The sequence below is a fragment of the Tyto alba genome, unplaced genomic scaffold (genome assembly GCF_018691265.1).
Source record: "Tyto alba isolate M040663 unplaced genomic scaffold, T.alba_DEE_v4.0 Super-Scaffold_6, whole genome shotgun sequence".
Taxonomy (NCBI): Eukaryota; Metazoa; Chordata; class Aves; order Strigiformes; family Tytonidae; genus Tyto; species Tyto alba.
The window spans coordinates 51502349-51526282 of NW_024881327.1; the positions used below are offsets into that span (position 1 = coordinate 51502349).

Sequence of the window (23934 nt, forward strand, 5' to 3'; positions counted from 1 at the left end):
AAAAATATCAGGTATTAGGGCCAAGACATCTATTGTTACTGTCAACATTGTTTTATTGGTAGGATACCTAAAGATGATCACATAATTCCAAGATCAGTAGCAAAACTCTAGTTTAGTCTAAAGTACAAGTCCAATATAATTTTAGGCTTGTAAAACCAAAGCTAGATAACTGTAACCATTTTCTTCTTGGGTTTCTTCCAGTTGAAGGTGCTGGTTTTGGTACTTTTTTTTTTTTTTTTAAGGGGGTTGGGAGGAATTGCTGGTTTGTTTTGGTTTTGTTATTTATTTTGTGTGTGTGTGTTTTTTTTGTTTGTTTGTTTGTTTGTTTTTTAATTGTAGCCTTTAAAAGGTATTTTTCTTCCTTTAATGTCGTTACCTCTTATTATCTTTTTAAAAAGATCTACTTAGTTATTTTAACTTTTTAATAATGTTATTAGACCTATAATTGCAACACTTTGATGGAAATCTGTGGAGGAGGGGACTGCTATAATACTAACCATATGCATTCATGGCACAATATGTATAAGGCTATATCTCTGACTGTCACTGCAATACAACTGTGAATATTGTGGAGGGGTTGGTTTGGTTTTTTCCTCTCTATGTACCTACTGACTATTTCCTTCCTCATTGTCACAGCTCCAGTCAGTGGCCGGCAGTAACAAATCTTTGCGGAATACAGAGGACTCAGGACTGAAAGCAGCTGACAGCCTTGTGCTCCTCTTGCAGATAACTCTAATAAACCTTACCGTATTCAGCATTTGTACATGGGAAGAGTGAGCACCGAGCACCTTATTCCCATTAAAAATACTCCCCCCACACACATATTTTGTCAGAAAACTGTCTAGATTTAGTCAATAGTAACAAAGAAACTCTTACTCCTTGCTTCAGCTCCAGTACTAGAGAAGTGGGATGATGCTTATTTTAAGAACAGAGACCATTCAAAGGTATAGTTCAATACTTGTCAAATGAGTAGTTCCCTAATACCCTTTTCCTCTGCTAAAGCACACATGGCATGGCTGCAGAAAAAGGATGTTGCATAGGGGCTACATATTTTTCAAAATAATGCTAGTACAGAGAAGTCAATAATGCCACATAATACTATCAAGCAAATCACTGAATTACATTTGTCTTTAAGAAACACAAGCACTTTTCATAGTTCTTGATCTGTTAAAGGGCAAACCAGGATGAACATTATTGTTATTTTATTAAAAGTCTATTCAATAAGCATTCAACTTTCAATCATTATGTTTTATACCCCTCATGGTAGAATAGAAATATTTCAATATCATCCCTGAAGACTTGAAATTATCATTTGTTGACTTAACACAGTACATCTCTTCAGAAAGAGAAGATTCTTTCTCTCTTTACACACTTATATATATGTAATATATATATACTATGAGTACAGTATATGTACTAGACATATATATGTAATCCAGACCTTTCAGGAATAAATATGATCTCTTAAGGCTATGCCTCCTCTATATGTCCTTTTCCCTATTTTAGTTCAGACTGACAAGCTCCTAAGTCTACAGCAGCCTTTGGCCAGTACCAGATACAGTATTGTGAAGCACCTATTTGGCTTTTTACTTAATAGAGATTAAGATCTATCAGACTGTTAGTAAAGCTGAACTGAAATTTACTTCTTGTTGTTTGTGACTTTTGACAAAACATTGAAAATACTATTCTTAACATGCTCAACTGCTTTAATGAACTGCTAAAATACAGCACATGCTCCCCTCTGCCGATCATCCAGACATTTGCTGTGCAATCACCAGGATAAAGTTTAACATAACTCCTGAAACCTGTATTCTAAAAATGCTACCTATAACATTTCAGTCAGTGTATAATTTTTCTTCCCTCTGTCCTACAGAGACAAGATGGAGATTTAGCTGTGTCAATAAGGTCACTTACCTCAACTAACTTGTTGGCATGTTCACGGAAGACCTGAGCATATTCCTTCACTTCTTTCTCATTACCACTTTTTGCGGCCTCAATGAGAACCAGTAATGGGACATTTGTCTCCAGGAAAGAATCCGATATATGATCCATTACTGCCTTCCGTAGCTGTGACAAAAGAAAGCAGACTAGTAAATAAAAAGAGAATTATCAATATATGTCCCCACTCTATTCATTGGCTACTTATATGTAAGCATTGATGTATTCCATCTCACAGCACCGTTTGGGAGTTTGAAATTTTTTTCTTTCTTTCCTCCAAGTTATTTGTATGCTTGCTACAAATATATCAAACACTTAAGGGCCTAGGCTCTGCAAAACCCTCCTGAGATTCATGCTGACATACGTCTAATCCTACTGGACTGAATGGATCTATATAGGTCAATGGTGATTACCCACATAATACATTGCAAATTGATGAGAACTGAAAGGTATATACTATGTTAAAAAACAGTTTAGCTCACTTAAAAGTCAAATATGCATTAAGGAGTTTAACTTTAAGCAACCATTAAAAATATTAGCCTGAGTATTTCTAAGCCTTCTCTAGTTCCTGTACTATATAGTATTCTACACAATAACGAGTATTTCATTTATCACATCTTTTGCTTCATATTCTCTTTCAAATATATCCAACAGATATAAACAGAAAACCTTTCTAAGCATTTTCCAAGAGGATTAGAAAACATACTACAATTTATTCCAAAGGGAAAAAAACACAAACCCAACAAACACCCTACAAGTTACTGAAGACTAAACACCTGTTATTTCATAAAAAAACATCTGTTTGAAAAAATATTACTGTAAGAATGATGTCACTAACTTTTATCTTCCTTGATAATAACTACTAATTAACATTAAACTTCATTAAAATTTGAAAGACAGACAGAAAGATGACTGAAATCTTAAGTAACTCTTCCTGGAATCTTAATTGCTCTATAGGAATATGGATCAGAAACATTTATAGCACTTTTTCTCCAGCTTTTTGGTTAAGAATATAAAACTGGGGACTCAAACACAACATGCTGAGAGCTATTCAGCCTGGAGGTTTGGCTAGCCATTAGTCTCCTTAAATCATGCATTTTTAGTCAGATGAAACGTCAGGAAATGTAATTTTCTCTATTTTGCAGTCCAGACAAGAAAGCTCTAGCTAGACAAGGTGTCGTCAAAACACCCAATCATACTGAAAACTGGTATATTGTTAGGCACTGTAAATACATGATCCAAGATGCATTTGCTGTTTGACAGCAGCAATTGTCAGCTCTATTTGAATAAAGAGAAAGCTAACTTTGAATTTTTCCATTCAATCCCTCAGTGGTGCAGTAAAAACAACCAAAGCAAAATAGAAAATGTGTGTTTGCTTGAGGTATTCCTTTTATTTCTATTACAAATAAAACAGCCAATATATTAAGAACAGCAATTCTTAATTCCCTTTAAAAATTAATTCTATTCAGATACTACCTGGAAAGTATTTTTCCACTTCTAGAAATTATTAAAGACACTTGGAATAGCTAACACAGTAATACATAGAAACGAGAAGAAAAAAAGAAGAAAAAAAAAAGGACAGAAAAAGGAAGAATATATCAGAGACCTGCCAACAGTTAGGAAGCTGCTGTGTGGTTGCTACTACCTATCATGTTGTCACCTTGTACTCTTACTTATTTTCTCTCATCAGTCTGATGATATCTACTTGCTGACTCTTTATTTTATACTTGTATTCGAAAGCTCTTTCAGACCATCCTTTGGGTCTCTTTCCACAGCATCTTATACAATGAGAACCTGATCTATGAATAGTTGTCGTAGGTACCATCTCAATAGAAAGATAAACAGTAATATTCCTCCAAATATATCAAAGCATTGCAAAAAAAGAAAAAAAAAAAAAAAATTACGCTAAGATGTTAAGTGTCAAAGAACAGTGCACCGGCATAGCATTCTGCATTATATGGTGATAGATCTCCAGTCACTGTGTGTATCAATCCTTCCCTACTAAAGGGTTTCATCGACAGTGAGTGTTAAGGGAGAGATACTGCCAGAGAGGGCTTGTCTCATGTTGGCTTAACCACCCTCTGCAGATTTCCATCTCCCAACACTTGCTGAGAAGCTCTGCTCCCAAGTTAGGTGCCTCACTTCAGCACCTACAGTTAGACTTTTTGAAGTCCACTGGATGAAAATATGCCAAATGGTGGTGTTTCCACAGGAACACACAGAGGTTTTAAAAATCTCATGTGGTTTCCATCTCATTCTCAGTGAAAATGTTTTTAAAAAAAACATCCACTTGGTCAAGTTTAATGCCATTATTAATAAAACCTACCATCCACTGCACTGAAAAACTACTTTAAATGTTAAATGAACACTGACATTTTTCTGTTTATATCGTTCCATAAGGAGGTATCATTTTCAAAGTGTTGTGTTCAATGAACTAGCAATTCAATTTTTAATCAAGGTTAATGTGGTATTATAGATCTGATTATAACAATACACCCCATGGAACTGTAAGAAAAGATGTTTAAGTACTCAGCTTATTTTCATTAGTATTAAATACCTTCAGTCTGCAATCTCATACTAGAAATCCATAAAAAGGACAGCAAAAGCATCAGCTAACCAGCAATTTGGGGTATACTATTGTAAATATACAGTAGGATTATATCTGAATAAAAGTTAATAAATAAAATGGTTATCTTGTTTCTAATGTTAACTGCATGTTGCCTTCTGCAGTTCAGAACTGCAGCAGCTAAAAAAAATACCTGAATTATGTCACAGGTTTGATAAATGTAAACTTAAATTCTATTTTCCTATGCTGTGGTAAACATAGATGTCAATAGCATATTTCTAAACCCTAACGTAAACACACATTATAGTTTCTTTAGAAATTGGTTATCTGTGTTTTAGGATGCCCTTGCACTGAAGTTGAAAGGTAAAGTTAACGGTTTTCATATACGCAGGAGACCACAAATTTTGCTATCCCTCATCACAGATATTATAAAGAATAACTTGACAAAATCATTTGTTAAATGTGACAGGAGTCTGAACATAAGACATTCATCCAATAGCTGTAATGGATACATAACAAGGTAATATTAATTGCACAAGACAAGACATTTAAAAGTATTAGCTCAGCATTACCAGTCTATTTGATCCAATTAGAGCTATTAATCAAAGTAAATAACTACTGGAAAACTAATCTTGCATGTTCCTCTGCATACTGCAACAAAGTTCAAAGTAATGGCTTATGCACCCAGAGATTTTACTGTTCCATATAACCAACATCAGTCCAGAAAGGAATGGGAGAAGTCTGTGACTTGAATTTAAATGGTCATAAAACACGTGGCAAAACCACGTCAAGTTTTATTCTAAAAACAGCATGCGATCTTGCAGTTGTACGTACATTAACAAATGTCTTTGCAATGCCTTAATTTATCCTACATTCTGATGTAAATATTATGACAGAAACTATTACTCATAAGACAATGCTTTAATTCTTTTTTTCCCCCACTGAGGTGACTTGGAAGTGTGGGTTGTTTCCACTACATGAAACACCATTTGCTAGAGGAGAAAGCACATTAAATAAAGGTCTTGCTTAATTCATTTTGTCATGAAGAAAACTCAATTAACATCTAGCTAAAAGAGTAATAATTTTGCCGGACCAGCACAAAGATATGAAAGAAAAACATCCAGACCTGCAAATATTTTTAGAAGTATGAATGGTGTACCACAAGGCAGTTTTATGTCTTTCCAGTTCAGTCAATTTAGTCAGTTTATGGTGCACAGAGTCAGTTGCTGTTTTTGATAGCATCATGTTCTACTGTTCTAAGCACTGTTTAGAGCTGTTTTATCATTGTCGGTTCACAGCTATAATTGAGCTCAAAGAGGTTAAACTGCCCACTGAAATGATGTTTTCCATGGCTATATAACAATTTTAGAACCAAAATGTCTCGGTGCTACTTACAGTCTAGTAAAGAATTAAATGTCTAATCCTGACACTGGAAGGTAAATTCACAGCAGGAGATTAATGACTCTAACAGATTGTTAAACTCTATAAAGACTGGCAGTATAAAGCTATCTGTAACAAAAGTTTACCAAGGAACACCTTATTCACCATTTTCTATTTAACATGCATAACAAGCTTAACCCAACTCTGGTTTGCAGCTGCAGAGCACTCCCAAACAGGTATTAATTTAATTGAAGAAGATGAAAATAAAGCTTTCTCTACTGCAGTTAAAGTGTGTCTCCTCCAATATGTTATGAAATTGAGTTCTGGAGAATAAGACAGTGACCATTAGAAGCTACTGCACTATAGTGCTAAAGAAAAAGTCTCAGTCCATTCTTCACACTATAATTCATGAAGATGTGACAAAAACTGGTAGACTGGGGAATGTGGATGCTAATGCCATCAATTATGTCTTAATAGATTAAACAGTAAAAAGATTAACATTTAAAGCATGTATCACATTTGGACAACCAAACTACAGATTTCTGGAATATACTACATAAAAATATTTAAGATGTGAGCCCGAGACAAAAATTCGGGAATAAATGTTACAAAGACTGATCATACTCCTTCATATATTTTTCTCTATGTAAGATTTGTTCTCTCTAAAGAGAAACTTCCCTAGTCAGGAAAAGACTGGGGATGAATTTACTAATGGAAAGAAACTTGAAGTGATAATTTTTGACCAGAAATTTGAGAGAGCATAAGACACACACAAAAACATCTCTCCTAGTTGTAGGTCAGTACAAAGGTCTCCTCAAAATGATATATGGCCAGAAGCACGGAAGAACCTACTTACCAAGTACTTAGGTACTTAATCCCTATTGATTTAATGTGGTTTTCATTTTGGGGTTGTTTGGTTGTTTTTCTTTTTTTGGGTGGGGGGGGAAGGAGAGGAGAGTGAGGGGGCATGGCATGTGTGATTTATCAATTTTTGTGACTTAGAAATTTTATATCACATTTTCAAAAAAGCATTCTTCAGCAAAAGCAAGACTCAGGCTTGCACACAACATTAGTGCAGCTACATAAAAGCAGAGAAAAATTTATAAGCCTGGGGACAGACATCCACATACCCACCAAACATATGAGTATTATCAGGGCAAGAACTCTGGCTTGTTTCATGTCTGGCAAGAACAATAAGATCCAAATGCTGACTGAAGTGCAGGTATAGTACCAAATTATTCATTGTTTCTAATAGTAAAGAATGATATAGAGCATTAAAAGGTAGAGGACAGTACAGAACTTACCATCAATAAACATGAGAAAAACAGGAGGACAGAAATACAGGTAGGGGCTGTGTAGGGAAAGCATTAATGAAGTCAAAATAATCCCGAAGTGAAAGACATTGATTAACTTTCACATTCTGTATGACTTGGGAGGGTAGAGCTGTGACAAGGAGAATAAGGAAGGATGAAGTTGCAAAACAGGACAATACATGTAGGAACAAAGAAGGAAAAACAGTAGAAGGTTACCTCAGAAGACAAGAAAAGGGATAGGACTTTGAGAAATATCCTTGTGAAAACTGAGGAGGATGGTAATCTGTGAAAAATTTCACCAATACTGCAAGCTTACAGGGTCTGATGTGAAAGAGGTGTGACAAAAAGGAGAGTAATGATGAAGAATAAAAATTATGGATTATACATCCATGGATTAAACCAAGGACCACAACACATGGTGTAGCTTCATGTATTGTCTGAGGTTCTGTTGAAATTATATTTATATCAAGTAGAGTTGCTTTGAAGCTTTATGTTTCTTCATAAACCCAGTAAGTAAAAAAAAAAAAAAAAAAAAAAAAAAAAAAAAAAAAAATCGGGGACAAAACTGGTTTGGGGAGGTTGAATAGCTGTTTGGTCACAAGTGGGAAGGAAGGTGTCTGTGAAACCCCTTCATGAAGTTATCTTCACTACAGCAAGCATGCATAGTAACGTCAGTTAAAGAAGTTAGATACAATCAGATTTAAAGGGTTAACAGATTAACTGCTACATGTGTCACACTTACATTCCCACCTACCCCAGCTGCAGGAACAGGCTGGCATACTAAATATTATCATCATCTTCTCTAAGACCTAGAGATTTAGCCTCAATGAAAGCTGATGACAGCTTTCTTCGGTAGACCTATCTATTGCAGTTCTAGACCATGGCTGAAACAAGATTAAAAATTCATTGTGTCCTGCAAAAATGGATTTTTCATCATACTTTCCAAGAGTCACTCAAAGTCACAAACTGATCCTGCTCCCTGTACAGAGATGATAGATATCTGATACTCTCAATTATCATCCATATCTTTCAAGAATGTCCTTACTGCAGTAAGATCACAGACTGGGTGTTTGTTTTTGTTTTTTTTTTTGTTTGTTTTTGTTTTTTTGTTTGTTTGATTTTTGTTGTTGTTGTTGTTTTTTTGTGTGTGTGTGGTTTTTGTTTGTTTTTTTGTTTTGTTTTTGTTTTGTTTTGTTTTTTTCTTTGCTTTGTTTTGTTTTGCCTTTTTTTTTTTCTTGGATTAGTTTTTATTCTGTTTTGTTGTCTTCTCCTTTGCAGTAATTTCTACAAAGCAAAAACTGAAACCAAAACTTTTTTATGTTTTGAGTTGTTTAATAACAAGCAACATTAAAGACGTTTTATGATACTTTAGAAATAATGTTACTGAACAGAATTAATGTCAATTAAGAAACAAATGTAATGCCAAAATCTTATTTGGAAATTAAATTCTATGTACTTTGCCATTGCTCATAAATCCATTAGGAGGACAGAATTATAGAGGTCTTTGCAAAAGGACTATGTTTTCCTCTATATTTATAGTGCTCCCTACCTCATGCTACTGCATTACTGATATTGAACATCAAAATTTGAAGCTGTCTATATGATTCCATCATTCTATAAGTTTCTTTAGCTGATGTGACTACAGGTGATTCTCTAGCTGACACTACAGAACAGTAGAAGCTTCTTTATGTAAACCTATCAATAGATATTTATTGGAATTGGTTTTTGGTTGGTGGATTTTTTTGGTTGGTAGGTTTGGAGGTTTTTTGAGTATCAACATTATAAATTTCTGTTTAATTTCTCCCACATTTACAATGTCTCTCACTAAAAAGTTTTAAAAAACTGCATAACATGTTTCTCTGCAGTGATTACAGAGTTACGTATCTTCTAAAGTTCCTGGAGTGAATACAAAGATTTGTTGAAATATGTGAGCTTTTATGAAGACTCATTATTTGAGGAATAACAGACAAACCATCTGAAACAATCTACTCTAAAGCAACATAATTGTCACTGAATTTTGCCTCATAATTCCTCACAAGCCACTTTGAGAGGCCAAACCTCCATGTTCACAAATTCATTCCTTTTTTTTTTTTTTTTTTCAAAAAAAAAAAGAAAAATCAAGTCCCTATTTCAAAAAGCAAAAGCAGCTATAGCTACTACACTCTGGATTTTGCTAGACAAAAATAATCCATCATGAGTATTATGGTGCGGATCAAAGTTTCCTTCATTTGATGAAAACGTTATACACTGTAGCCTTAAACAAAACTACCTGATATGGGTATAGTTTCCTGAAATATGGCACCATATGTGCATCAGTAAACATTATGTGTAGAGTAAATTAAACCAAGTCTTATAATTAGGCAGTAAGGAAATTACTGCAGACCTGAAAGAGTAAATCAGCAGTATTAAAACACTCTCCATTTCCTCTGAAGCACTTCAGAGCACCATAAAAGCCTCAATGTCACAGTGATAAACAACTAGAAGAAATGCATTTTGAGGGAGACAAAGACATGTGCATTCAAATAAGTTCAAAGCAAAGTCTCGATTAAGTGCAATTTAAATAACAGTTCATTGCCTCTAATTTTTTAGATAAGATTTTTAGACTTTTTTCTAAAACTGCTTTCCTCAAGTAAATAAACCAGTTAGTCTACCAAATGGGAACAGACACAAAGTGAATGCAGTATTGAACAGCATGCCAGGGCCTTACAGTTCTTTTAGTCTAAGCTGGTAAAATTCAGAATTTGCCTACTTCTGTTGCTTTAAGGATTGACTATAAAGTCAGTGGAAGATGAAAGAGTAGAGGACTTTACCAAGTGAAGCATTACTATCTCTGCTTTGTAAGCCAGTATTACACAAGACTCCTGTCTAATACCTCTGTGCAAGCTGCTAGACAAACCCAGTAAAGAAGTACTGATGTACCTACAATGTGGTGCAACTCTATTCAACGAATACAATAAATAAACTTTTAGTGAAGGCACTGAAATAAATCTGTATTAGCATTTGATAGACTGCTTTCAAAAAGCCAGCTTTCAGATTTCCATAATCAAGAGCACTACAGTCACTGAAGGTCAAAACATAACCTATTAAGCAACAAGGAAAAGGTGATGGGTTTCTAATGAGCAAGTGATGATGCCACAGGTGGCCTTTGGTTCAAAGACATTTAGATTGACTTATGGCTGGCTCCCTTTAAAAAATTCTAACATTTCATCAAGAAGCATTTTCATGCAACAGAATGGGTCAATTACACTAATCACACCCTGCTTTCCCTCGGGAACCACCGGTGCCTCATCTTTGGTAATATAACACAACCTTAGCAAGACTCTTGTGGATCATCTATTTAAGTACGACCTTGTTTCAACTTTGTCTTTGCAAAACAAATCTTTAATAAACATTCACACAAGACTAAGTTCTGAAGTTACAACCTTCCTGGATATTCTGCTACCACTTAACACTCATATGAAGTTTTGCATCTTCAAAACTGTATCAACTCTTTTACAAATTCTCACAGCATTATATGAGCTAGGTAAGGTCTGTGACCCTCTCTCTCTATGTTTTTATCCCCCCTCAAATTATACAGATCTTGAATTAAAAAAGCCACCTTCAGGATTTATAGCCTTAACCTGTGTCCTCTTGTCTGCAACAAAGGGCATGTCAGAACCTACTTTTATGGTAACGAGGGGCAGAACTTGCTTTCCCAGACCTACTAGAAATACACATATTGCTGCAGTGTTGACTGGGTCTATACCTTGAAAGTAAAAGGACCATTCACACAAACCTACCTTTAGGGTCTTATCTCTTGGGTGCCTAAATTAGGAAGCGTTTTGTTCATGACTCCCTGAATATGAAGGAAGATGAGCTTTTACAAAACATGCCTTTGAAACCCCAAACCACCCTCTGAAGGTGAACTCTCTAGTGACTGAATAGAGGGTAGATGGAAAACCAGCTTCCTTATATTATCACCCAATTTCCATACTTGACATCAGCTGGTGTAGGTTCTCAGGGTTCTCTCTTTGTTCTTCTCCTTACCACCTCAACATGAATTGTTTTTTTTTTTTTTTTTTTTGGATATGCTGTTCAGCTTCTTAAAGCAGCTGAAAGAAGTTAATTATCTAATATCTATTATGTTTAATTAGAATTGGGTTCACTCTTTTCTTCTGAAGATCTTAGTTTTGTTTTGCTTTCTGAGCACTTATACTTCCCTTGGGCTATATCTTAATTTACAGATGTTGTGTACCTCTTAAAGCTGTTACAGCACAGAATACTTAAGTTGAGGCAGCTTCACCTTCAGAAGCAAGTTTACTTTTCTGCGTTTCAGATTATTCTTGTAAAACCGGACAGTAACAATTGCTTGTCTTCATAGAGCATAGTAGAAGGGAGAAAGGAGAAACAATAAAAATAAGTCAGTTAAATCATGATTCAGGGCAGCAAGATTTAATTTCTAGGTGCTGCTGGATCTTCCTACAGCATTTGACAAGTCATTTGGTCTGTATATGAGACAGTAGCTTGGCTGGAAAATGATGATGCTAAAATGTCCTCTGTTGGAGGAAGTCCTGTGTTTTCTTTAAAGTGTCTACTTACAGTAAACAAACAAGCTATGCATATACTCGAAGACGGAGAGATTTAAGTCCACAGACTGAAAACACTGTATAACTGTCTTTCCATAATATAATTTGCATTGTATGGGTTAGCTGCGATAAAATCTGTTTCAGCAGAACAGATTTTTTCAGTTTTAGGTGCCCCTTTAGCTTAATTGCATGAGCTAATATTCGTTTTTTGTTTGTTTGTTTGTTTTTTTTTTTTTTTTTTATTCTGAGAGTCTCTCTAGAGTCTACATAAATTTTTGGCAGGTTTCAAAGTGCTAAACAGTTTGTTTGTTTTTTTTTTTTTTTTAACACAAATAGCATTCATAAACAGTAGCGATACAACTTAATCTAAGTGGAAGTGACTGACATAAAGAGCAAATGGAGATACGCTGCTTCTCAAGAGCTAGAAAAAAAAAGATATGACAAGCCTAAGAACATTATGAAGCCTGTTATCTAATTCAAACTGTTGTAACCATATTAAAGAAAGTACACCAAATTGCAAGTACTTTCAGAGATCTATGAAGTAGGTAAAAACTGAGTGTGATCATGAAGTTCTCCCCAAGATCTCTGTTTTCTCAAATTTGCATGAATAAATTACAGGAGGTGTTTGTCTCATAAACCCTTAAGCTTTTGAAAGTTTGACTTGTAGCCTAATATAGCTACTGAAACAGTGCTATCAAGGACTAAAAGATAACAGTATAATAGTTGTGGCTGTGTAACTGGAGGGAGGTATGCTAGAGAATTTGATTGATAACAGACTAATGAATACCATGCCTGTTGTCCACCAAGTGTCATATAAAGGTATTTGTGAGAGCACAGCTTAGCACAAGGATAATGTAAATGCCCAATCAAAAATACATAAAGGTCATGTGAAAGGATGTACTAACTACATGATACATAAAGAATTGATTGGAGGTGTAGAAAGAGCAAATATGACTTGGATATATATATATTATTTAATTTGGCTGCTGCAACGTATGCAACTGAACAAGTCTGAGTGTGCCGCTGGCAGAAAGACATCATAGCACAGTCATTATTAATATTTGTACCTAAATGGCTACACCTAATCCTGAGTACCAAAAAGTATGTCCCCATTCCTAGGGAGCTAGTAGTGGTTATTGGGAAAAAGCAGACACTGAGAAGAAGGAATCAATATCCTATCCACCATCAATATTCATAAGCAAGAGGTAGACGACTCATCCAAACCAATGCAGAAATCATGGAAGTGCCTATCTTACAGCTCTTAGCCTACAAAGTAGCTGAGATTAAATAACCAATAACAAAGACACAGCCACACATGAAACCCATTCTTGGATAATCATATGGGAAAACAAGCTACAGGTCATTGTATAAATCATATTGAAGGGTTTATTTATGGATAATAACATGTTATATTTATACAATACCAATATTATTAGCAGTTGCAGATAACAAAATAAAACAGAGCAGGACTGTAGTCTTGATCATAAAGACTTCTGTTTCTAGACTGGTTTTCTGAGAAAATGAGATTCATTTCAGTCACTGTCCATTTTTTCAGATACAGTTTAATCTGTTGGCCAATTTTAAAACTACTTGATAGATAGAAAAGGTCTTGAAGATGCTAAATAGCTGGAGTTTGATGAAAAATTTTCTGGGTAGGAGATTGGTCACCTGAATTAGAGTCCTATGGAGGGAAATTTGTTATGTGAAGTCAGTACCTGGCTGGCCAGCGTACCAACATAGGTACGAGCTGGCTGGTCACAATGTGGGTACCAGCTGGCCACTTGGCAGAGAAGGTGACAAAACCAGCCTCACATCTTCCTGCATTGCACCAACCAGCCTGGAGTAACAAGTGAGCTACAGCAGATGAGGTAGCAGCAGAGAGGAGAAAGGTGGATGTGAGAAAATGAGAAGATATATGAAAATCGGAGACCATAAGGGAGGACCTGAGATTATTGCTGTAGGAAGCCCTATATAGACTGTATGATGCTATGGAAATCAAGACTTCATTAATTCAGCTGTTCACAATTTTGTTTTTCAGTCCTACACAATATGTATTTCTCAGAGGTTTGTAGGTTGTTGTCTAGAAAAGACAATCTGAGAAGAGAACATTTTTGATAAAAAGTAATGATAAATTAGAATCTTTTGCCTCAGAGAGAGGTGTGATGAATTCATCTAGCCATGAGAACAAGCACAGATATTTAGAGTCCAGAAATGATGACAGTTTTCCATATTCAAAATCACCATCCTAGCTACTAACTGTATGTAGATACTAATAGGTTGTTGATATTATTTTGCTTTTGGTGGTATCTGCCCAATGGGTTGAACTGGATTGCACCCAACAACATATAGTCTAAGGCCACTAAACAATAATCAGATGGCAAAAAATACCTTTTGATACTGCACACATAGACTTAGATATCTAACAATAACATTAATTTCTATTAGCCATCCATTCCATTAAAACAAAAGCCCTGGACATCAATATGTCTAAACATTCAAAGTATTTATTGAAATACAACTGGTAATGCAGTTATTTCTGGACTTTCTACTTCACAGTTCCAATTCTATAATTTTTGATGAAGTTTTGTTGCCTGAAACTGCAAAGAGAATCAGAAATCCAACTTTAAGAAAAAATACAGTAATTTTTAATTTTTGCTTTATTCTAATTTGGAATGAAACTTGAAAATTTCAGAATGATCAAAACACCTTAAAACAATGGAAAACTTTCTTGACAACTTGGAAAATGTAGTTTTAATTTTCAATGTTTATTTATATGTATATATTTATATTTGCAGCGCTAAGCTAAAATAAGCTACTAACTTTCAAAGTGAAAATTTAAACTACTGAAAAAATCCAAATGTGACTTTTCAGTACTGTCAGGCTTTTTAAAATTATTTTCAAAGTTAAATTTCTGAATAGTTTCTGATCTTTTTCAGTTTAAAAGAAAGTGAAAATTTTATGTTAAGTATTTATCTCATATATTATTTCTAACTAGCTTTAGTAATGACATAAACCTAAGTCTGCGGGAGGTAGATGAATTGTCCTTAACAGCAACATTTCCAATATAAACTGAGAAACACTGGTAAAAAGTCTTCCTATTTCTTTATAATTCCTTCCACTTGGAGGCTTATGAAGTATTAGTCTGTCTTGAATGGACAAAAAATGAAGAATTACTTGATTTCAATCTACTGTAGAGAATACTGCACACGGGCTGCTCTGTTAAAATTAATAGCAGTACAGCTATCTGCTTTTTAAGAGAAAACTAATGGTTTTGGTTATTATACCTTGCAGGGAAACTGACTGGCTAATACAGATAGAACAAGCTCATCTGATCAAGTGGAACAGGACACAACGAAAAGAGGCGACGGCAGCCGGGAGGAGGCAGCGGCACTAACAGGTGGGACACCAGTGGTGGTGACAGCAGAACAGCTGGTGCCCTGCTCATACATCTGCAGATGATCTATGGGCCATGTTGGTCCTCTCTAGGCATCCAGTTTGTGTGTTAGCCAAACTCTTTGGTGTGTCCTTCCTGCTCATCTTTGTTTCAATGTCACCGCAGAGTTGCGATGCTTGAAATACTACATGCGCGTGCTGCTTTATGATTAGTCATATGACTAGTCATAGTTTGACTATATGGTTAGTATTTTTTTTTTTTTTTTCCCTCTATGGAGGTAAAACAAACAAAAGAGCTGGCATCAACAAGCACCCTGCTGCCTGGTTATCTTGCTGTACTACACAGTGCAAGATGCTTTTGTTTAGCTTTTAGGTTTTGGTGTTTTTTTTTTTTTTTTTTTTTTTTTTTTTTTTTTTAATATGACAGACTTGCATACCGGGGGGAAAAAAGACCCCAAATCCTGCCAATTGGCACAACTTGTTATCAGGCACAGAACCCTATGCCTTTTCCAAATTGTTCAAAATCAAGTAAGAAATGGCAGCAGTGAGCTATGGGCTGGTGAGATTTTTCTGCTTCCAAAAACTTGTTCAGTCTGACTTAGGCTGATGTTCTTACTGGCAGTTTATATTAAGACATATAATTAGATCTCCATAATAGTTTTCCAATGCCCAGGAGAGTTTAAATGATGAGTATAAAAGATGTAATTCCATCAGAATAGGAAATATTGATGTGACTGTAAATTGTGAGATAGAATTTTAGCACTGTGTATCCCATCCACAATCATTTCACATGTCTGCATGTTCTGTAGATAATCAAATAACATCTCAGAAATAAAGAGCTAAGTAACCTGGAGAGAGAATGAAAAATCAGTATTAGATGGTTGACTACTGAAGCCTTTCAAGGGAACCTGACTATCAAATGAAATATATATATACCTTCTTCATTACCAAAACATATTTTGTAGATTGTCTAGTTTTATGGTGGTAACATTAAGCTTCATAAATCTGACAAGCAAGCTTTAAGAGGGATTCATTAAAAACAATGGGCATTACGGTATTCAAAGTTGGTTGTCTCTTCCATGATTTATCTCAAAATAGAAAGACTGAAATAGTGTAACACTGCAACCTCAACTGTGGTTCATTTCTTCTTAAGCTTCAAGCCTCTCTCCCTAGCCATTAAACTAAGCCCTCAATGACATCCTCATATTCTGAAATCTATCGGGAGTGTACAGGTAGGTCTGGGTAGACACGCATATGTATACTGTTGATTATGCATGTGATGAAGCAGAACATTGACTATGATTCAAAAGGATAGTGATTTATAGTCAGAATACACATTGTTGAAAGCAGAGACTCCATCTTCCTCATGCTTGTGTAAAACCCAGCACAATTATGATCTAGTCTTGATTAGTTTACTAGCAACTGCCACAATTTAATAAACATTATACTTACATGATTAACTTTCATAAATATCCCAAACTATATTAAAAGCTTCATCTCCAAGCAGGAAAATATTATGTATGTGCTTCACTTTACCCACATAAAGAGTTCTAACCTTTCTGAGATTGAATTCAACACCCATGGGGCTGAATATACACGAGAAGCAGACAGTTTATTAAGAAAGGTGCCATTTTTATATCACGTTTTGGAGTAAATTTGGCTTTAGAGATGAGTAATTCAGGCAACTGCTGAGAGCCTCACACAGAACAGCAACTCATGTGTTAGTCTGCTACTTCCTTTAAGCAATAAGAACAGAGGTGGGAGGCAACACATGGTACAAGCTCCACTGCAGAACCTAGAATCCCACAAATTTGGAGGTCATAATAGCAGAGATCTTTCTTCTGCCATTAGCTGAGCAACAGATGTGATGCTAGGCTTTATACAGGAGAGCCAATGATTCATATTGTCTGTAAGTTCATTGCAATATTTTTATTATTTGGAGAAATAAGGTCTGGGAATATGATCCTCAAACACGTTTGCTGAGAGTTAAAGAGATGAAATGAGCTAGATTTAACAGTGCAGAGCACTGATTTCAAAATACCTCTAGGGGCCACTCTTTCTGAAACTATCATGCTGCAAATTGTTATCTGAAGATACATTTAAGTTCTTACTTGGTCTTGCAGATATGTGGATTTTGGATCATTTTCATGGAGGCAACCTTTGATAGGGCGTGTAGTATCTTTTTTTAATTGTTTTTACAGAAAATGAAGAATTGGTATCATCTCAAAAAGAGAAAAAAAAAAAAAAAAAAAAAGTAAAAAGAGGTAATCCCTCCTGCCTGAACTTTAAAAGTGTAAAGAGAGGCCTATAGAGGCTTTCTCCTTCCTATTTTCCAATCTCCCTTCTATTCTTTTCCATTGCAAGCTTTTTGAACAAATCTTTCAGTCTTATTGTCAAACATAATGATAAAGGCAATATAAGAATGTCAGCCTTTATGGTTTAAAGTATGATTTACAGTTATTTATTAGCTTTCTCTACATTTTCATAGTAACTTTATTTAATATGGTACCTTTGAATTTTTCTTCAAAAATATTCTTCTCTTACAAACTTTTTCATATTCTGTTCATCATTCCTGTTATTTCAATGAGAGCATCCAAATAAATACAAATAAGAACATATGCGCATGTTTTTGTTAGTGGAGTTGCTGGGTTACAAAGGCAGTGAAGGTCTGGCCAATCTGCCTACCCTCCCACATATTAAGACCATTGGAGGTTACACTTGGAATATGTTTCAGTTTCCCTTTTTTTTTGGCTCAGTAAGTACTAGTCCTTTACTTAATGTCAAGTGTAATGCAGTGTCTTATCTGAATAAGGACACAGGTGGCAAAACCAGTCTGAATTTGAAAAGCAATGACTTCCTTGGAAAATTGAGAAGCATTATAAAAAGCATCATTTACCTGTCTTCGAAGGTCTCTTGTTTTCTTGGTCATCTTGTCAATCGCAATGTTGAGTGGGTCCCCCTTCTCCTTCCTTCCAGTCTGTTAAAAATTAAAATTTAGAGTTAAAGAAAAATACTCAAGAAAATATACACTTTTTAAAAAACTAGTACAGATTTTTCAAAAGAAATCTATGCATCTCATTTTGTTTGCTTCCATCAAGTTCTTATTTCCAATGTAATGTTCTTAACATGTTGGGGGGGGGGGCATAGCAGATTATTTAAAAACAATTCTAAAATGATAAAAAGAAGATTAAGGTGACTCACTGGAGAGTTCAGAACTTTTGCACCAATAATTTTTGTGCATATATTATAGCCCATGCTCCAAAAATCTGGTAAAACCTTTCGCTATAAAACGAGTATTAAGAGTTTCTAATCTTCATCCTGCCAGGCACTGGGAATGTTAAACATGATAATAAGCAGCAACACAGCTTGAGGACAGAAGGAAAATGGTCCCTATGCCTGTAACAGGAATCACATTGGCAGACTTTAGGTGCAATATAAAGAAGACTTCCACTTAAAACACTTTCCTGCAGGACGTCTCAAAGCAAAAATCCTCACGAAGATTAAATAGGGGGATAAAAGCTTTTTGTGGCTCATAACCAATGAAAAAAAATATTTTTTTATGTTCAATGGTACAAAAAGCATTAAGTGACTGTCAGTTGTATTACCTTTCTCTTAAGAGAAAACTGCTTCTCTAAAGATTTGTCACATCTCTTATCACATTGAACTCTGTTTGATAGCTTTTCATCAAGAATCAAAATGATCTTCCATTCTTTCTGGCAGTACTCTTTCCTTCCTGATGTTGTTTTCAAATACTCCTATTTAGAATTGTTCCTTGCATATGATTAAGAGCTGTTTTCTATTTCCAGCTGAGCCTAATAGCATATGTTTCTGGGAACGATTGAGAAGTCACTTCTGGGGTGGGATGGGGATTAAACATACTCCTTTAATAATGATTTCTCAAATGTACACAACCGTTACCACCTCTACATGCCCACATTGGCAAGTGGCCTATGTTCCACTCTTCTGCATGAAGCATTCATTCGAGAGAATGCCTGCTTTCTATTATTGTCTGTAATTCTAATTATGATACAAGGCCAATGCATTTATGATCATTCAGAAATTTGTAAAACCCATCCCCTTTTCTTATTTAGAAATTCAAACAAAAATATCAATTGCCACCAGAATTTGGTACAAAACATAAATTTATCTCTTAGGTTTTTAAAAAGAATCCATTACAAATTCTGGAGTTAATTGTACAAATTGACACCAGAAAACAGAGAGAAAAAGCATTTGCTATGATACAAGAGGAGGCATCTGTGTAACCGATGATATTTTTATCTCACTTTTCTTGTGTTCATCCTTTGACTGAGTTCTTCTGGTCCTCAGCTAAAGAACTGCGGCTCTTTACCCTAAGCAATGTCAGCACATGCTTTTAGTTTTAGATGTCCTGAATTCAGTCACTGGTATTTTGTCCAAGACAGCAGCTGTCATATGTGCACACAATCTACAGTTTTTCAAGCTGAAATTTCACAATAAAAATGAGGCAGATAAATTTCGTATAGGAAGCCTCTCTTAACCGTTGAAATGGTACAACAGGGACGGCCAGATGAGCTAGTCTCAGCCAGGTTCCTATATTGTCAGACTACAAAGCTATCTTCTAAGAAAACTTTCAATTACTCTTGCTGTGTGCTGTGTACGAGCTGAACCAAGTACCCCTGATGACATTAGTGTTCTGGGATGCTGTATTTTCTCAGTCAAATAATTCGATTTCTCTAATATTGTTTAAATTCTTCTCTTCCTTCTCATTGTTTAAGCTTCAGTTCATTGGCTTAGTAAGATACATAATCACACAAAATGTTTTTAGACATTTAAGACAAAGATAACCTTATTTTTTAAATAACATCAGGGAATAATTTGCTAAACTGTGCAAATTTCAGTGAATATTAACATGATGTGAATAATCAAAAAGCAAACACCATGACACTTAAGGCTACATGGGGAGGGTATGTTATAGCTCTCAAACAAAACAACTAGTTAACAATTCTTCTTCACTGATCTCATGCAGGGCAGGTGTATTTTGTGATTACTACCAATATGCAAGGCCAACACTTAATGCTTGGTACCCATTTAGGGGGTCAGAAAATTGTCCAAATTGTCCTGAATAGGAACTTGGGACTCTTCCAGGGTAGTCAGCTATGGGATATGATGACACAGAATAAATCAGGTATCTGATAAACTGCGTTTAGGAGCAAAGGGTCCTGACATTCTCTGAATGGTCATTGGAAAAAAATAGGAATCTTGAGATTGACTTAGAAGTTTGTAATTTAGGTTTCTAACCTGGGTGTTTTGTAGTGCTCGCAGGAGGAAACTATCACTGAGAGTAAATGCATGGTAGCCTACATCTAGCAACTCTCCCAAGCCTCTCTTCAAATTTATCCTGTAACTTTTTTTTTGTCTAGTTTTAAATTACATAAACAGTGGCCCTTAAGGTACATCCTGTTGTGAAACACAAGACAACTGGGAACCCTTCTGTGACCCTGAGGCCACACAACACAGACTGTCAATATCCATCTGGTCAGCCATTCTCCCTCCAAAATAAAGAGAAGCCTGTTCTATACTGCTCACTGAAAAACTCCCTGCTTTGTGCAATTGCCCGAAACATGCCTGCATGCTGTCTGAGATGCTAAATGGCATGAACCAGTCTGTGCTGGAAAACAGGCTACCAAACCAAGTGGACAGAGATCTGGTTGAGCTCTCCCAATGGCAATATTTTACTACCACAGATGAATACGGATGAAGTTGTAGAGACACTTCTCATGTTCTGCACAATTTTCATTTAGCCAGGAATTTTAAGTGTCCTTCAACTGTTACTTATAAAATGGCTACTGATTTTTAATCTGTATAGAAAACCTTTCCTTCACTATGTGATTTCCAAGAAGAAGAAATTTGTTTAGTAAATCACATTATTGAAAAATAAATAGCATGGCATGTGATGTTACATAGCTTCAGGCAGGTCTGTCAAACACCATCTGCTCTGTGCTGAAAATATAAGTTTATTAAAGTTTATTTCTTTAAGTCCTTAAATACTCCTATATTAATGTTGCTCTGTGATAAATTTTTGGCCTTCCTTCCTAGAAAGGATAGAAGGGAATGTAGTAGTTTCCTGTGTTTCTGAATAAAACATAAAGCTTAGTATTGAGCCTTATAGCATTTCTGTTAATATTTTTCCACAAAGGGAAGAAAGATACTTTGGAGATGGGATAAAAGGAAGTAAAAATTGCTGCTGGCATTGGGTTAAAAGGAGAAGGAGGAGAAATGCACAGAACTCCTTCAATGCCAAAATATTAGTATTCAGAGCTGCTGTGGACAGAATTACATCCGTTCACGGTTTAATAAGAACTTTGCTACAGGAGAATATATTAATCAGGTCCCTGATTTCTAGTGACCATTAACAGATTTTGCATAGTTATTACTCCAGATATTTTCAAATGATTCTCTCAATCTTCATTACTCCCATTCCAATTTTCTTAGTGATTTTCCCTGCCCATTTGATTTATTCTCAGTTGATCAGGATAAGCTAATTTCCACGGGCTCCTGACCAGAGGTCATGCTGTCTGCAGAGTCCGTCGGGTCAGGAATGGGTCTTACATTGCAATTCTACAACCCAAGACTGCAGTCTCCCTCCCAGATCACGCAACTTAAGATCTAGTTCCCTGAATATATTTTTTAAGCATTTTCAAGACTGATTCACCACCTGGAATGAGGAGTAGTTTTTCAACACATCCATGTCCATTTAGTAGAAGAAATCTAGGTACTGTTCTATCACTCTAGAAAATGCCTATAGTCACAACCTCTGTCAACAATATTACTTGAATAATAAAACAAATGCAGAATACAATAATTATCTTCCTGATATTAAGCCAAGTCTGAAAACCTTCATAGTTAAAACTGCATAATGTTAAGGTAAGCACTTAGACAGAGAACTTCATTTAGTTAGAAAGAGAAAAAAAATAATAACAAAAACCACTTAAGGATTTTAAGAAATTTCAGCATCTGCTAGAGCGATCTCTGCTAAGATATAGCCCAGTTTTTCCTTTTGAAAAAAGACCTTTTTCCCTCTCCTTCCTTTCCTTCTTTTTGTGTGCTGTTCACAGTTTATGCTGTTGGAGTAAAATAAAAATCTCCCAAAATATTTTTCACAACTATTAAGGACATTTTTATCCCACGACTTGTTCATTACAGAACTCTATTCATCAACATTAACAGGTACTTAAGCTTTTCTAACCTCAGGAAACATCACAGAATCAAGACATGGACAATCAGGCCAATCAGCCTAGAGAGAGCGCATTTTGGATGAGACACAGTCAGCCTTGGAAGAAAATGCTCCAGACTGGAACCATGTTGTTAGTTTTGAATAATTCCAAATACCACCACTATGGAAATCATAAAGTTTAAATTTCAGCACATGAAACAGATAAAATTGCTACCATTACTGCTGTTATTATATGAGGGTTTGTATATTATGGCAACGAATATCCTTGTATTGAAAAGTTAGGATTACTTACAGTTGTGTGAGATGCAAATCCACTATTTTGACCATATTATTAAAAAATTATAATCAAAGCCAGATGAACATAGCCTACAATAGTAACCTACTAAAAAAGGGGATAGAGCAGCAAGAAATGCACAAAAAGTGCAGCAACTGCAGGCCTACAACATAATGTCACAGACGAAAAACCAATATGTATGACAACTAAATGAGTGATGTAAGAGAGCTATTGTCTTTTCCCTTTAAGGTGTATGATTTAGAAGCTCAGTTTCAATTTATCTATAACAATAATAATAATAAAAATAATAATAGCAGCCTAAATCTGTGTAAGAAGTTTTGGTACTACTGTTTTCACACATTCCTCTGTCTTGTCTGCTGCTTTAAATATAAACCAAAATACCTCGGAGAGCTCAGACTCCTAGCATATTACCTGTTGCATGTTCAAGATATCCTCACTGCTGTTAATCAAGTAATTTAGCCTCCAGGAGACAGGTGGAAAGATTATCTCTTTTTGTCTTTTGACAAGACCTCTGTCTTGTCTGCTGCTTTAAATATAAACCAAAATACCTCGGAGAGCTCAGACTCCTAGCATATTACCTGTTGCATGTTCAAGATATCCTCACTGCTGTTAATCAAGTAATTTAGCCTCCAGGAGACAGGTGGAAAGATTATCTATTGATCCAAAAGCTACCGAACCTTGATATACTTTTATATTTTCATCATCCTCTAGGTAGATGGTTCCATTATTTACAGTTTATTCAGAACTTCAATATCACAATGTTTTATTAAGGTGTAAATTGCTGCTCAAAAATATATCTGTCCTAATATTTTATTTTAAATGTTGAACAAAATCATTCTTTAAAAACTATGCTCATGTTCAATAGCCCATTTAAAAGTGATGAAGAGAAGCTTAGTACTAAGTGGAAAAACATTTTGAACAACAGACATAAGCTGCATCAGTCCTTTAAACAGAAAGCTAGGTTTAAAGGTACCAATGCATAGTCTCCTTTTGACAAGTTAAGAAGTCTAATTTTGGGTCAGGAAAAGGCTAAACTATATATCCTAGCAGAAGTGAGTAGAGACCAAATTTCACTGGAAGTTAAAAATGCTAGCTATTCACTCAGGAGGTGGGTCAGGAAAACATATCTTAGAAAAATCTGTGTGGTTCCTCTATGAATAAGCTGAGAAGACATCTTAGAATAAATAAACTTTAAAAAAAAATAAATTAAGTGATGAGAAGTCTCTTAGGAGCATGGTGTGAAAGTGAATTACTGTTATACTCAGGTCGGT

At 35.3% G+C, this 23934-nt stretch overlaps 1 protein-coding gene across 4 annotated transcripts in view; it reads right to left on the minus strand.

Annotated features, from left to right (window-relative positions):
* Positions 1-23934, minus strand: part of CTNNA2 (catenin alpha 2) — a 464407-nt gene that overhangs the window by 111400 nt on the left and 329073 nt on the right. For all 4 annotated transcript variants that reach the window (XM_032993891.2, XM_032993892.2, XM_032993894.2 and 1 more), the window contains 2 exons: positions 18052-18132; positions 1915-2067 (listed from right to left, as the gene is read on the minus strand). In XM_032993891.2, coding sequence (XP_032849782.1) covers positions 1915-2067; positions 18052-18132 — 234 coding nt within the window. The remainder of the gene's footprint in view (positions 1-1914; positions 2068-18051; positions 18133-23934) is intronic.